Source organism: Drosophila yakuba, chromosome 2L (assembly GCF_016746365.2).
Source record: "Drosophila yakuba strain Tai18E2 chromosome 2L, Prin_Dyak_Tai18E2_2.1, whole genome shotgun sequence".
In the NCBI taxonomy this organism is placed as follows: domain Eukaryota; kingdom Metazoa; phylum Arthropoda; class Insecta; order Diptera; family Drosophilidae; genus Drosophila; species Drosophila yakuba.
In genome coordinates this window covers 22,639,614-22,656,664 of record NC_052527.2, presented here as the reverse complement: position 1 = coordinate 22,656,664, position 17,051 = coordinate 22,639,614, and the positions used below count along the sequence as shown (strand labels likewise).

The 17,051-nt window shown below is 36.9% G+C and overlaps 1 protein-coding gene and 1 long non-coding RNA gene across 10 annotated transcripts in view; one reads left to right on the top strand and one right to left on the bottom strand.

Annotated features, from left to right (window-relative positions):
- Positions 1–12,798, bottom strand: part of LOC6539180 (transcription-associated protein 1) — a 175,759-nt gene extending 162,961 nt beyond the window's left edge. For 3 of the 9 annotated variants that reach the window (XR_005560210.1, XR_005560209.1, XM_015189784.3), the window contains exons 1-4: positions 12,474–12,782; positions 6,729–6,914; positions 743–940; positions 45–211 (exon numbers count right to left, since the gene is read on the bottom strand). Coding sequence is in view for 6 of the 9 variants with exons in the window: in XM_015189784.3 (XP_015045270.1) it covers positions 45–211; positions 743–940; positions 6,729–6,914; positions 12,474–12,710 (788 nt within the window). In the remaining 3 variants the exon portion in view is untranslated. Of the gene's footprint in view, positions 1–44; positions 212–646; positions 683–742; positions 941–6,728; positions 6,915–11,784; positions 12,077–12,473 lie in introns of those variants that run through there. The other 6 variants (XR_006245116.1, XM_039371065.1, XM_039371061.2 and 3 more) reach the window with 5 other exon arrangements.
- Positions 12,799–13,081: 283 nt separating this feature from the next.
- LOC120320687 lies at positions 13,082–16,747 on the top strand. The gene is made up of 3 exons (XR_005560211.2): positions 13,082–13,720; positions 15,980–16,214; positions 16,297–16,747. It is a non-coding gene; the product is annotated as an uncharacterized LOC120320687 (long non-coding RNA).
- The last annotated feature ends 304 nt before the right edge of the window (positions 16,748–17,051 follow it).

Sequence of the window (17,051 nt, the reverse complement as noted above, 5' to 3'; positions counted from 1 at the left end):
ATTAAAAATAAAATAAACGACAAACGTCGCATATTTAAATTTACCTTCGAGTTACTGTTGGTTGCAAATTAATAGTTGTCAATATAAGAGGAATGAATTCGGAAACTTCTTGATGTACTGCATTTTTATATATTTGGTACATTAGTACAACAATTATTGGGAGCTCTTGTAAAACTTTTAAGGATAATATTCCACGAGGAAGGAGATTATACTGAAACGAAAAACAGATGATTAGTAAATATTGCGTGTAAAAAAATCGTCTACGTTAAATAGTTGGAACCCAACAACCACATAATAAGGTTAAATTTATACTTTAAAACTAAAATTTTTTGGTAAAATAAAAATGTCAAAAAACACACTTAATTTTTTGAACAAACCTGATCTGCCAAGCTTTTTAAATTAAAAATTTAAGCGGTTGTTAGCATTGTGAAAAAATTGGAAGGATTGTGGCCTTGTTTTGGCATCTTGATACAAAGTTGAAAAAAAATTACATTTTACAAAAGAAAGGCGTTAGAGGATTGGCAATCTTCCTGTTAAACACCGGTCAGATACTATCACTTACAATAGCTGAGCAACGGATATCTGGTAGTCAAGGAACCCTACTAGCACTTACCCTAGCTGATATTTAATAAACGAAGAACCATATTATAACATTTTTGCTCTACAAAATATAATGAAGTGGCTGCAATGACCCTTTTTATAATATATATTGTTTATTCAGTTATTAGCTAAGAATACTTACAAGTTGTTGTTGAGAATTTGAATCAAGTGCCTTTTCGACATGTATAGTTCTAACAGAATATGCTTCGGATAAAAGCAGTTCCAAATTTAAGTCCTTTAAATCTTTAACCCAAACATCATTAGATGTTTCAAATATAGATGTAAGATGGTTAGGAAGATTTGTATAGATATCCTTAACAAATCCCAAAAACAGTTGAATCTAAAAAATAAATAAGAAGTTATCAAATAATTACTATAATACAGTAAACAAGCTTTTGCAAGCTGAAGTTAATATTGCAGTCGAAATAATCATAATTATATACGGTTGAATAGTAAATGAATCGATCGGTAGCCAGGGAATTCAGATGACTGAATTCAGATTTAGACGCCATCTTCTTTAGATAGAAATCATTTTTAGAGGAAACGGTACTTCTACCATCTAGGCAGCTTAATATAATGAGACATTTTTTATACAATTATTTACAGCTATTTACATATTTATATAGATTTATATTGTGTTGGGGCTGTCGATAACATGAATAACATCAATGGGAACTTTGTTCATACATGTTAAGTCAAAACCCGGTCTGGCAGATCTTGAGGGTGGTGACGTTTGAGTCTTCTGTCCGGAAATCTGCAATTCGCGGTGCTGCGTTGCCCAGTCGCCTGATTTTTTTGGTCACCTTATGGATTTTATCTCCTATTTTTGTGACCTTGAGATCACGTTCGATATCATAACTGCTTCCGCAGTAGGTGTATTTAAGAATTAAAGACCGAGAAACCATGCACTTCAGCGCTGCGAGGAATGCTTTGTTCGGCAGATCAGAAACCACTTCGATTTGAATTGCTTTGGTTGCCATGCAAATAATGACGGCTAAATATGACTTTTAAGGACACTATCCTCTGATGCGTAAGTATAGGGCCGCACCTTTAAATAGGTTGTCGCTCTAGAGCATTATGTCCTGTATGATGCAAATGCCAGCGTATATTCATGCGGAATGTGATTTACTGGATATGATGTTTTTCGGATTTAGGAATGTTAGCATTATCTAGTCGTCCTCCAACCCAGATAAGCAAGATATCCTGACGAACTGTTAGCTAATGGATCGTAAATATCGTAGATGTATACGATTGGTGCTGCACATTTCAAATAAGGCACAATATATGCGCCGAAGCTCTTTAGGCGACAAAAGTGTGCCAAGAGTAGTACGAAACAGAAGACCTAAGCGATGTTCCTTAATTTTTAAAAAACATAGTATTCGACAACTGTTGTGTTTCTGTGTTCCAATTTGACGACGCACAGTGGCGCATTAGGTACTTTTGCTTTAATAAAATCATAACTCTTGAACCAGTTGAGAGTTCATAATTTTTTTTTTAAATGAAAGGTTGTTTTAATACCTTACGATTAAGTGGTCCTACAATATGGTGTGATAAATAGTAGATTTTATACTCGAAAATTAATGTTTTTGGAGACAGTTTTCTCAATTTGTATCTAATTTCGAAAAATACTTTTCATTTGCTTTCTCTGAAAATGTTAATATGGTACATATTAAGTGTTTTAAAAACAAAAAATACATAAATTTTAAAGAAAACATTTTTTTTTGTATTTTGTCAATTTTTATCTATTTAAACCTTTTTTTTTACAAACAAATAAAAATAATCATTCAATTTTACTTAATTTAATATTTTTGAAGAAAAGTTAATCATTATACATTCATTTAAAATCATTACAGAGTCAGAGATTGAAAAACAAGCCGCCAATACAGGAAAAAATGTATGCCATACAATTTCGTACTGCGCAGCAACTGCGCTTGTAGCAGAATTTGCACTAAGCCGCGCGTTTTTTACCCTGAGTTGAAAGTATATTTTGCCTGGAAAATTCGGGGTGGGACGTGGGGGAGCCGATCTCTTTTGATTCTGATAAAGAACAGGGAATGTTAGAGAATCAATACTCCATCAAAGTTGAAAAATATGTGAAAATTAATACTTCGGCAAACAGGTATTCCTGCACTTGCAAAGAATATTATACATTTATTCTACCTTTGTTTTACCATGATTTGATGACCCTTTTCATAGAGACCATAACCAAACCGGTCGGTTACATATTTTACCTAAAAATCCACCGCAGTCAGAATTTTCTTCAAAATATACCTGCTTTGTTTGGAACCCTTTCGGGACTATTGAACTATTACCTGAATGCAACGATCCGTTGTCATTAAAATTTGAATTTAATTAAGCAAATGTATCTAATGTGCGACGTCCGCATTAAATGATTCATGATCACAGATTTGGGATAAAGTAAGCCAAGTTGCAGATGACTGCCTCAAGAGCGATGGCCCTAGTAGCCACATATATGCTTTGAGTTCCGATGTAGTTGCATATAGAATATGTATATGTGACTTAAATAGATATTGGCATTACCGGTGTTGATTACCAATAAACACGCGAGACAATCGAAATACTTTTTTATACGATGTTGGTTTTGTGTGCTGCTTGACGGACTCTATTAACGTCTGACTTTATTATTTATTCACGCCAATGGATAGATAGATCCTTAATTGCATATACATTAAACTTAAACATTATATAAATGTTGTTAAGATCTCTTTTAAGACTTAAGGCTAACGGCCACCCAACTAAAGCTTATGCTTGCAGGAAGAGAGTTAAATAAGCGCAAGGCCTTCAAGATGGGTTTATTTCGCGCATAAAGATTTCTGACAGTGGCGTCATTTAATGGGACCAAGGTACAAAGACTTCTTACTGAAATATTTATATTAACATCAACAAATTCTTCTTGCTTCAAAGCGAACGGTCGTGCTCCGAATTTAATTTTGTTTTTGCCAAATCCACCGTTGGTTTTTAATAAATTCTTGAATAAATTTCGTACTCAGTACTAGTTATCTCTTGTGATTTGTGCATTATTTAAATAAATTAATTCTATCTGTTATCTGTGTTGTTGTTTTGTTTACTTTCTCATTCTTAACTGTACTTAACATGTACTTAACTGTACCGTGTACCCGCTCTCTCGCTCTCCCACACAAAATCCTAAAGTTCTAGCGTGCAGACTGCGCTCTTGCGGTAGATTTTTGATTTTGTTTTTTGGTGCAGTGGTAAAAATCCAATTATATATGGAAACCAATGTTGTCTGCTTCCAAAACAAATGCCGTCAGGTAATAAAGCCTGAGCAGTCAAAAATTACCTGTTGGCTATGTGATAGAATTGTACACACCAAGTACGGTTTTTACGGCCGAACAAGTGATCACCTATCTAAAGGATCAAATCTAAAATACTGTTTTGTTACTTGCCTAGAAGTTGCGAATGAAATGAAACTATTTATGAGCCAAACTATAGGTGGCTTAAGAGAATTGATCAGTAGTTTTAATTGCTGCAGATTCCGTTTTGTCCCCTCTGGTTTCTCAACCGGTGATTCCACCTGTCCCGAAAAGTTTACCACCACAAATGAATATTGAGTGCGGACTACCGGAACAAGTTGGCACTTCAGAAATACAACCTGCAGTGCGAAGTTTCTACTAACAAAGTGACAATCGACACAGGTACCGTAATAAATAGGAGGCCAGCTAGGTCAACCAAACGAATTCATTGTTTTCGTAAGGCAAACTTTCGGAGGCAATTGGTCCGATCTTTATTCTTGGAAGCATATTGCACCCTAAAACGGACGAAAGCATTGTATACAGATAGACGTGAGTACGGATCTCTAAACTGCAAGGTATTTCGCCTAACAAACCCAAAAATTGCATACGCCGTGGGAAGAATGAGGAAGTCCAGAAGTTGCTTCATACGGGTCGGATACAAGTCCACTGCACTCGACATAAGTCCTTCTTCCCATATATGTTATCCAATTTAAAAAGGAAGAGTGAATACAAAGCTTAGAAAGTTTATCCCGTAAAGCGAAATGACAAACTTTGCTTTTGCGAAATCTGTGTACACCGAATAAAAAGGAAAAAAGAAAATAATAAAAGCTGTGCATAGAGATACATAACCCATAGAGAGGCATTGGCCCAAGCTAATTGGTATCGATGTAAGCATGAACTAGGAAGGATAATTTTGTTACAAACTTTAGTTGGAGACAACAGTTTCACTAATATTTTTGTGAATCGGCATGCTCGTGGCAATTTTCCATCTAAAAAAGACAAGTTTTGTTTTAAGAAAGGGGGAGACTTTACCATGTAGACGCCACTCGGTACAAATAAGTTATTGGAGTCCTAGTCCTCATAAGGGAGGAGATGCTATCCAAATGGGCATGATAAACAACAGCGTCGCTTCCAGGGGGTATATAAGAAGTCACAATGAACAATTTCCCATTCGTGTAAGATACAGATACAGCCAACTGATCCAAAATATTATCCTGAAGGAGTTCGATGAGTGTACTACAAGAAATACGGCGAACAGCCACAATAACACCACCACCCCTCGCGTAAAGCATTGTGCTTTAGTTTCGATATTTACGAAAGAATTTGAAAAGATTCAGAGCAAAAAATTCTGCCAAGTTGATGTAAAACCATGTTTCAACCAATAAAAGAACATCGTAATTGAAATTAGAGCTGCGCATACGCATGCGATCCAGAAAGCGACAGAAGCGCAGATCCACACAGAGCGGTAAGAGCATTCCTATTAGCTTTGTGCACATAAGACGAAGGCGACGAAAGAGGCGATGGCCAAACTGCTGATCGTTTAAATTGTTGTTGGTAAAGGAGCGGTAATCCGAACGGAAGAAAACTTTGATCCAAAAGAAGGCGAAAGGTGACGTCAAGGCCAGTGAATCCGGTTACTGGGGGTTTTTTTGGTGGCCTTGTTGGGAGTAGAAGTCCGTAATGGATCTCCTTCAGGCATGTTTTTGAGTAATTTTATTTTTAGAAGGCGCTATTCTGACATCCCAACACAAGCCGTATAAAAAGTGTGAGCCGATACGATTGTTTAAACAAACAAGACAGACCGCTATAATCGACTTCCCCGACTATCTGATACCTGTTACTCAGCTAGTGGAAGTGCGAAGGAGAAATTTCCACACTGACAGTTTTTGGCGTTTTGTGGGCGTGGCAAATCGAGAGAAATTTACAAGACTAACAAAAATGTGCAAAAGTATCAACAAGTAAAAGTTGAAAAGTATGTAACCTGCAGAAGGTAACGTATCCGACCATATAAAGTATATATATTCTTGATCAGGATCAATAGCCAAGTCGATCTGGCCATGGTCCGTTTGAGCGTCGAAATCTTATAGACTATAAGAGCTTGAAATTTGAGATTAAGCATGCAGACTCCAGAGACATAGACGCAGCGCAAGTTTGTCGATTCATGTTGCAACGCCCACTCTAACGCCCATAAACCGGAAAAAACTGCCATTGTGAACATTTCTCCTTCGCACTTCCACTAGCTGAGTATCGGGAAACTCGACTTTAGCGTTCTGTCTGTTTCTTCTAAAAGAAGGTCGGCTGGGTTAAACGCAAATACAACCTGTATATACCGAGATACCTATAATTTCATTTGTCAAGAGCAAACTATTGGAGTTATTTAGAACTCCTTAGATGACATAAAATTTTGTTTTAAACATTTCACACACGTTTACCGTCGATAGCAGAAATAAACAATTTTCAAACTTTTAAACAAAGGGTCCAGACCGTGAACCCATTCGCCTTCATAATAGCTTTGACCTACTTAAATTTAAGAAAGTTGCACCCTGGCGACGTAAGTACAAGGCCGCAGCTTTAACCAACCGAATCCTTCTGATCAAACACATTTTCCGCTGCCCTAGACGCGGTCACCGATAAAATCAATAGTTATAATGAATTTCTAAAATTAGCTTCACATTGGAAGCTAGGTTTCCAATTGGAAACCTAACTTAAATAACCTTACCAATAAATCGCTAATACAATAAATAATATCGTTTTTTTTAAATAAATTTTTTCTTTTTTCAAATTTTTGATTTCGAATCGAAAACCAACCTTATCTATATTTTCGTATAAAGAGTACTATGACATCATTTTACTTACCTCAGGATTAAACGATGGTCGAAAATGCTTATGCAGTTCAATTATAATGCGAAGACTTACAAGAACATTTTCTTCGTTATCAGTTTTAAGTATTTTAAGCATCATTGTTATTATTGTTTTTACATGTTGCCTTAAGCTTTCTGTTATAGGCAATCGATGAATCATTTCTAAAATCAGCTTACGAATCTGAAAATAAAAAGAGAAGGTTATGAAATTACTTTTTTGTCACTATACCCATTACTCGTAGAGTAAAAGGGTATACTAGATTCAATGAAAAGTATGTAAAAGGCAAAAGGAAGCGTTTCCGACCATATAAAGTATATATATTCATGACGGGCGATTCGATCTGGTCTTTCCGTCCGTTCGTATGAACGTCGAGATCTCAGGAACTATAAAAGCTAGAAAGTTGATGTTAAGCATGCACACTGCAGAGACATAGACGCAACGCAAGTTTATCGATTCATGTTGCCACGCCCACACACCGCCCTAAACTGCCACGCCCACACATTTGAAAAATGTTTTGATATTTTTTAATTTTTTATTGGTATTGTAAATTTCTATCGATCTGCAGAAACATTTTTTGCCACGCCCACCCTAACGCCCATACTTTTGAAAAATGTTATGAAACTTATTCACACTTTTGTTCGTCTTGTAAATTGAACTCTAAACATCTTTTTGCCACGTCCACTCTCACGACCACAAACCGCCAAAAACGGTCAGTTTTTAAATTTCTCTTCGCACTTTTAGTAACGGGTATCATATAGTCGAAGGAACTCGACTATAGAGTTGTTTTTAAATTAAATTATTTGGGAAGCTTGATGCGAAGCAACCCATTAATAGAGCGTGGCACTGCTGTTTAAACATTTTCCACAACTACTCCAACAGAAGGCAGTTTTAGCTTATTGGCCACAAAAAGATCATTAAGATCATTAAGATCATTAAGAAAAGGCAAGGGAAAGTGACAAAAAAAATTAAAGACACTGTACAGGATACATTTATTATCATGCATCAATACATAATTGTCAACCTACCAAACTATTTTAGTTACATTTCCGTGCTTTTACTTTTGATACTGGTGAGGAGGGTAAATCTCTACACAATTGCAAATGCCAACTGCGGAAGGACGGCCTCCCCATTGCCAGTTACGCAATAAATCAGACCGTAGTAACGTCAGTGCGAAACAGGGAGCTCGGAGAAAGAGAGTTTGGAGAAAATCTGTAGAAAGAGCGTTTGAAGAAAAAAGGTTTAAAAGGAGAGAATATGGAGAGCGAGAGTGAGAGTAAGACGGGACGAATTGGAGCGGGACAGCAGTAGAACAGTAAGCGTCGGCGTACCAGGTTAAAGAAAGCAACGGTACCATGCTGGAATTTCGACCAGCAAACAGTAAAACCGTCGACTTTTGATCTGGAGACAGCAGACATCAAGGAATAACGGTTAAAGCAGGTCCAGTAAGACGAAGCACGGTCAGGTTGAGAGGCCGGGCCGGGATTGTGGAGTAAAGATTGGGATTGTCGGAGATTGCGTACGTAAACCAGGCGGTTGCGTTCGTAAGAACCGAGGAGGAGTGGTACCGGAGCGACCTGTCAGAGCAGACGTAGGGTTGAGGTGTTGTTGTTTTACCAGGCGATTGTCTGGAGGACCCAGCCGTCAGCTACCGAGTCCGCATACGACAGCAATTCCTAGCCCAAGTGTCGAGCACCCAGCAGCGCCGTCCGCAACATCCAGGACTACGAGAGTGGCAGAACTGCAGAAACGTTGCCGTCCAGGTCTGTCCGCACCAGCTTGAGGAGAGGTTAGGGTGGAACGATTGTCTTTCACTAGGCTTTTTGCTACAGGAACTGGTATTGGAACCCAATACCACATGCAATTATTCCGTACCGTTTAGGCGCTTAGGTGCAGTGGTGGAAGAGCGTCCACCTTCGTTTACTGGGCAGCATTAGTTGTTTCCAAATAGTCTTAAATACGAACGGATGATATGAAATACTGCATTAGTGATGTGACAAGCAAGCACAAAAGTACAAAAACCACCAAGACATATGGAGGGACAAACCTTCAACCACTAGCAAATACCTAGTCATAAACAAAACGGATTAGGAATCTCCAGCAGAAGTTTTAGCATTAACATTAGTAATCAATCTGAAGGGCGAATGCGAATAATCAGCTGAAAGAAAAACGCGGCTCGGAAACCGTCTCACACAAACAAAAGATTTAGTAGACCCGAAATAGAACATAGTTCTTTAAATCCCAAATAGTATCTGAATCAAAATAAGTCATGAATACTGTAATGAGTAAACAAGTTGAAACTGAACATATGAACTATGAGGAGTGTCTGCGGCTTGGACACTGTAACATACGTCCCCTCGTAAGACTTTGAAGATTCACACAACAGCCAATAATCTAAAGCAGAGGGAGGGGTAAAACCAGCTACTAGTGTAGAGGGAAATTCCACATTTCGAACCAGTAGATACAAAGTTCTAAGATGGGCGGCAAGCAATCTAAGGCCTTAGACAACACAGGACCACAAGGACCAGATCTTAGGCGTGCAGTAATCTCCAAATTGGTTATTCTAGAGATACCGAAACTGGTCCAGACATACAAGAGATCAGTACACAGCCGTCGTGACTATCATCATGCGATAGAGACGATCGTGCCCAGCATCACACATTCGCGATATATGTAAAACAAGAAAGCACAACAAACGAAATGAAATATTGAATCTATGCATTTCTAAATGCTTTTGCTGGCATACATAACAAAAAGAACAACAACACCCAAACATGTGTTGTGACCAGGTAATTGGAGAAACAAATGCCGCAGAGAAGCATACATACCATACCACACAGACCATACATATATTTATATATTTAATAAGTTGGACCACTTTAATATTTATGTATAATTTCAACATAATATCATTTAATATCAATTCCTAGGAATATCCTAAGGATAATAGCAGGGTATTTTCTCCAGGTATATTAAAGGAGAACCGGAGGAATTTATTTTTCATTTGCATTATTTTTTAAACATGCCAGTAAGTACGCCAGGGCCGTATGTGGACCGTATGAACGCAATGAACCATAAAATCTAGAATGTTGAGATTAATGTTAGATTTGTCACCCTAACGCCTAAAAACTGCCCAAAACTGTCACGCCCACTCTCATAAAAAATTTGATATTTTTTCATTTTTTAATACTTTTCATTTCTATAGTTTTGCCAAAAAAAACTTTTTGCCACGCCCACCCAAACGCCCAAAACACGTCCAAATTTAAATTAAATAAATAATATACCCGCAACTGAACTGGTAAAAAGCTCTTTACCATGCACACATAATTCCCAAAAAAGGGTGTACTGTTTTGTATATTTTTGTAAGTTTCTATAGATTTGCACAAAACTTTTTACCAAGCCCACAAACCGCCCAACGACGGCATAATTTTTAATTTAATTTCATTTTATTATCTTTTCCCCAATTTCAACCAATATTCCAGACCATGTAGCTACTTCTACTTCGCAATTCCACTACCTGAGTAACGGGTATCTGATAGTGGTAAAACTCAACTATACAACTCAGATCACACATCACCCTATATATATAATATATATATATAATATATAAATATATTGTGAATGCAAAAAAAAATAAAATGTTAGGGAAATTTCAAGGTCACGCTGACGTGAGGTCAGCGCGACCTGCGAAGATCTATTTGGCAAACGAACGTGTGAAGGGGAGGGAGTATGAGCGAAACATTACCCGATCGTTTTACGATCTTAGCTTGTGTGGCAGTGAGGACTGACAAGCTGTACGAATCTAATTATTTTCCAGGCACTTATAATATTTATTCTCGATTTGTTGGCGAGGTGCGAGGCTTACCAGCTTACGCTATCAAGCTCCCTCGGCCCAAGACCTTTTCCAGATCAAGGGCACTAATATCCCTACATAAACGCGCTTATAAGAAAAATTTTTTAGAGTTCTAGGTCAAAACAGCCCAAATTAACAGGTGAAAAATCAAGAAGGAAAACCATAGAGAACGATTTTCTTGAGTATTTTACTAGTTACTCACCTAATGGGAGTGCTAAGTGGTAATTTCATCTTTTGTTGAAAAGGCGATAGAAATTGGGAAGAAACGTAAAACATAAAGAATAACTCAGGGGCGCGTCAAAGTAAAAATTTGTCAATTCGTCTAAAAATTCAGCCTCACAATTTTTTGTGGCATATAGACAACACAAAAAATTTAAGGAGTTAAATGGGAGCCTGAATATTTAACGAATCTAAAAATTTTTACTTAACGCGTAAGGGGTATATATATGTATATAATATTTCGTCCCCTAAGTCTTTAATGCAAAAAAAAAACCAAATTCTCGATTTGAAAAAAACATTCGGAAATGTAGGCCTAAACACAATAAAAAATGGAAAACAGATAATATGGGGCCCAATGTTACTGAATTATGTTGTCTTTAACTAAGAGATCTAGGCAGTTCTCACAAATAGTTCCGTAATAGCTAATATAATAAGTATATGCATATTATTATGATATTTTCAGTTTATTCATTTATTAATTACTCATCCAAATACAGCTGTCAAACAGTAACTCCACAAACACGAATTAGTTTTGGCAATATACCATTATACCCGTTACTAGATTCGTTGAAAATTGACTATGGTAGTTTCCCCTTAATGGGCGGACGGACGAACGAACATGACTAGATAGACACTTGAGAAAAGCACGGAAATGTCAAATGGTCACCTGGGCGTCGCCGGTCCACTAACATTCAATATTGAAATGCTTTTCTCCATTTAAGCAACTCCATATTGTGGGTTCGGACACATTCAACATAACAAACACATACCAGGTTATGCTTATTCTCGACAGAATTTATGTCAACAGACATCGTAAATTGTTTGTTGGGTCTAAAGGAATAGGTATACATGGTGGGTGCCCTATGACTGTTAATACTTGATTAAGATTGCAGTATTATTAACTCTTAATTTTTTTCAACTTTTCTGTGCCGATCCCTTGGTAGGGAATTGGCACCACTGCCCCCCAATTAAAATATAAAGTTTCGTTACGACACCCTATTTATTGCGCTGAAACTTTGTAGCAGGCTACTGAAACTTTTATTGAGAACCAGAGAGAGGTTGTTGCCGAAAGCAACAACAAAACAGCAATTTATATTAAATAAGAGAGGAAAAGGGCATTTAGGTCCATTCATTCTTGGCGCCACATTGCATCCTGAAAATATCATTGGTCCTCGCTAAAATGCTTTAAGCTCTATACACCATAGACTTTTTTATACGATCCTAATTCTTCTTTATTGTATCAGTTTGTTGGTGAAAACGTTCCATTAAGCTGCTGAAAGCAACAAAACAGAGCAATTTATATTAAATAAGAAAGGAAAAGGGCTTTTGTGAAAAGAACTGACTTGATGAACGAATGGCTCTTAGCGTGCAAAACTTCATTCAAAACTGTGTTTTTTAGTTTTAACCGATTGTTCCTGGAGCAGCTTTGGGTCACAAGCAATTCTAGCCTAGGTGCTATATAAAAAACGTCAATACCTATATCCATGCATATGTATTAAGCTATACACAAATATAAATGCATATGTAGAAAAGTTATAATTATTAGGAAAGTAAACATTTTTAAAAAAAACTTTAAAATTGAATTTTATAGTGAAATATTTTAAGCAGGAAGTCATATTTTATCATTACAAACATACGAGTGTTTCTTCACTTGAGTATATAGAACTTACGTGCTGCATTGTATTTTCTTGAATAAACTGAGGCTCACCATCCTGAAGTATACGCAAAAATATTTTTAACGAATTTTCTAAGAATGATGGATATGCTGGACTTTGCATTATCATTTCAAAGTGTTCACTTAGCTCTTGAGTAGCTTTCAGCTTAAGTTCGTCTTTGGAAGAGGAATCATTTAGAATATTTAAATAATTGCGAAAGGTATTCACCGGTACATTTTCGATAAGCGACATCGTAAACCGTAAACTTTTTCAACGACTAACCGCTCTAAACAATAATAAACCGGCGGAATTTATGTCAATGGATTTAATGTTAGTAGCGTTTTCTAGCAGTTTAGAAATTTTGAAAAACGAACTCAAATAAATGATACGCGAACAAATATGTTGCGTTTCCACGGATCAGCATCTGCATTAAATACATCACATTTAACCAATGGTCCCAATACTTAATCATTATAATGCAGGATATAGGTTTAACAATCTTTATGTTTAAAATAAATTTGTAAATATGATTACCAAAGGGTACCCAATTAGCAAGTAGAATTATCCTAAAACATGTTTTTAAAATTTTTTCTCGAAGGAAATTTTGTTATTCCAATTTGGGCCAGAGATTGTGAAAAATATATTCTTTGCAATCACTTACGATTTAGGTGCTTCTCTAAAAAGGCAATCTAGAATATATTAAAAAAAATTTTTTAGACAGAAATCACATATTCCGTTGTTTATGGTCATTAACTGTTCTTACTCGCTATAACCAATTTATATTATATATAACAATGCTGCAATAGTATACAGAGTTTCAATAGACAAGGGACCTTAGGTTTTTTTTAGTTCCGTTTACATTCTTAAAAGAAGAAAAAAGTATTTTATGGTGTAATGCATAAAGTCAAATATTTTGTTGGTTGAAAAATATATATGTATATATGGATAATACATAACAAATTTACTGTGTACGCGAAACTTTTAATAAAAAATGTTTCTAATTTGAATTTTGGTCACAGACATATTCGGCATCTTTAATAATATCTTCAAATTGTACAATGTGAAAAAGGTACGTATACTTTTCAGTAACATTTAATAGTGCATTCCATATTGAGATTAGTGGAAACCTACAAGCGATCAGTGCAGCGGCGTCGCTACGATCATCAAACATTGGAAGGGATTGTATCCAGCATCCCGCAGCCTCAATAATTTACATCGTGAAAGGAGTCCGTTTAGCATATATGGCCAGAGCAGTGACAATGGTAATCAAGAATTTAAACTCGCATAATTACGGCCGAGCATAAAGCAGCTGGCAAAACGAGCAATCAATAATAGTGGACCAATGCTTTTTTTTCCAAATGCCAGCAAAAACAAAATAACAAATATAACATCTAAACAATTTGCGGGATTCAAAATATGTATGTGCATTACGTTTTGTTTAATATACAATTCGTTGGCGCACGCATATACATATATGTATGCATGTATTACTCCAAAAGCATGTCTAATAACACTCAGGATGCAACGCGTCGGAATCTAATCGCTCTTTTTATAAAAAAACACTGACAGTCTTTGGCGGTTTGTTGGCGTTAGAGTGCGCGTGGCAATAAGTCTTTTGGCAAATAGAGAAATTTACAAGTCTTACAAAAATTTGCAAAAATATCAAAACATTTTTCATAAGTGTGGTCGTGGCAGTTTTAGTCGGTTTGTGGGCAATAAAGTGGGTGTGACAACATGCTGGAGTCTACATGCTGAATCTCAACTTTCTAACTTTCTTTATATGGTCGGAAATGCTTCCTTTTGCCTGTTACGTGCTTTTCAACGAAGCTGTTATACCCTTTTACTCTACAAGAAACGGATATAAAAATATATTTTTTAGAAAAAAACTTTTGTTGTCGTGTGCACCGTTGCCCGGTGGTGAATTCGATACTCTCCCCTAAACCAATTATTGTCAACTTATAGTTTTTGTATACTTGTATTATACATGACACTAGCCAACAAAATATTAATCCATAAAAATATGATATTATATTAACACAACAATTGAAAAATGCTGTCGAAAGAAGGTGAAAAATGATGGCATAACGTTTGAATGACCACCTTGATGAAGGATATCGTATTGCGCGGCCTTTTTACTATCAACATACAGCTAAGCTTGTGAGGCAGTGTGGACTAATGACTGACGAACGGTACGAATGTAATTATTTTTACAAACACTTCTAGTATTTATTTTCGTTATGTTAAAGAGGTGAAAGGCTTACCAAGATCCCTCGATCCAAATACGATGAGCTTACGCTGACAAGCTGGTCCAGGACACGCCGACGGAGCACGCTATGTTACTTAAATTTATATGGCGTTCTATTTAAAACTTAAAAAACAAAACAAATGAAGAAGACTAAGTTCTTAAACAATAAAATATACGTAAATTTCGTTTTTAAATTTTGGATATATAATAATAATATCAATTATAGTTATGTATATATATAAAAAAAAAAACTTTAAAAATGTAGTCCAAGCATCGCTGTATATACTGAGTAACTCACTATTTCATTTGTCCATAATATCCCCAGGTGTGCTTTTCCTTATATCAGTGTCGATAGCTTAGGCTTTCCCCAGGGCGGAGATTCCCCGTTCCACACAGCTCGCAGCATAAACATTGATAGCTATCGACGTCTCAGAACAATTAATACCTACGAGATCTAATAACCAAAAATGAAAAAAGGTTAAGAAAAGAATGAATTGCAAACAATCGGCAAAAAATATAAGTTGTAGAAGTTCAAGCGACGTTGTGACCATGCGTACTCACCCAACCTAGTATGCCCGAGGAATTTTACACGTCGCTCCAGGCTATTATGACAGCTTCATCTCCAATACCGCGAAATCTCTGTTTCGTTTAATAAGCGTTACTATAGTTAATAATTAATCCTAACATTTATATACAGTTCTGTCAATCCCTTCATCAGCCGTTGAGATCACCCTTCATGGTTTACTGCATGTGGAAAAGGTCAAAGCGGTAGTTATAGAAAGCCTGGGAGAATTGTAAGACACCGCGGAAACTTGGCCCGCACGTGGAAAAGGTCAAAACTTTAATTATTGAAAGCCTGGGGGAGTTGTAAGACAATTTGCGGTGTTTATCAGTACGGCACAAAAGTGGACGTATGTAAATACGTGTCGGGTCACCCAATTCTAAGAGGCTTCAAGTTATATGACGGTACGTGCGAACAAGACGTCAGTATGTGTTGTATTTCCCTGTCAGACCAATTAACTTAGGGCCCCCAAGTGGGTCACTAGGGGCGGCTCGACGACGACAATTCGGATTCGCGATTCTGACTAAAGAAATATATCTTATATATCTGTTCAAAGAAATATATCTTCGCCGACCTCCATTGTAAATTTTCCCGGGGCCTTTATGTTGAGACCCCGATTACTCTAAGGATAAATGCATAAGTAAACATCTTTATGTGACACTAAATTTTTTAACTCAGTTTTTAATTTAACGCCCATATTGATAAATTTAAAAGATCGTCGGTATGGCTACGATTGTTGGCCTGGATCAAGTCAAATGACCCAAATCCATTAACTCCAAAAAATTGACGAGAACTTTAAGTTTTGGGGGCCGCAGTGACCATGCGCACCCACCCAACCTAGGATGCCCGGATTTAACGGACATAACCCACTATCGATACTTCGGCGTCGCCTCAGACGACTACGACCATCTCCATCTACCCCACAGTGAACACTCACTCAGACATTCTGGTAAGCTCTCCCTTTTTTATGAGCATAAATATAATTTTAGTCTTATGCTAACATCATTCAAATTTTCTTATCAATCCATCAGGCTGCAATCACCCTTATCGTCGACTGCTTTTAAAACGGTCAAAGTGACCGAACTTGGCTTCTACAACGATCTGTGTACTGATCTCGTTGCACCTTCCATCTGTGAACCTAACTTGCCGTCTTATCCTCGTAATTGTTACTCGGGCAGCCAGCTGGTCCGCCAGTTTTTCGCTGTCGATCGTGGCCTTGTATGAGTCCCCAACAATCGTCACCGTTGCCGACAACTGCTGCTCCTTTTCGATTAATTAGAGAGGTGGCACCTGCTTGCCTCTGCGCCTAAGATCGCTGTCAATTTCCCGCAAATAAACAAAGAATTAGTGATTATGTATTTTTCGAGATTCGAGATTTCATCGCTCAGAATTAAAGTGGGGCAAGTTTGACGGAAAATTGTTCCCGTATTTTCTTTATATGTATACCCGTTACTCGTAGATTCGTTGAAAAGTAGAAAAAAGCGTTTCCGACTATATAAAGTCGTTCTATCTGGCCATGTCCGTCTGTCCGTCCGTATGAACGTCGAGATCTCAGGAACTACAAAAGCTAGAAAGTTGAGATTTAACAAACAGACTCCAGAGACATAGACGCAGCGCAAGTTTGTCGATTCATGTTGCCACGCCCACTCTAACGCCCACAAAACGCCTAAAACTGCCATGCCCACACTTTTGAAAATGTTATTGATATTTTTTTATTTTTGTATTAGTCTTGTAAATTTGTATCGATTTGCCAAAAAACTTATTGCCACGCCCACTCTAACGCCTT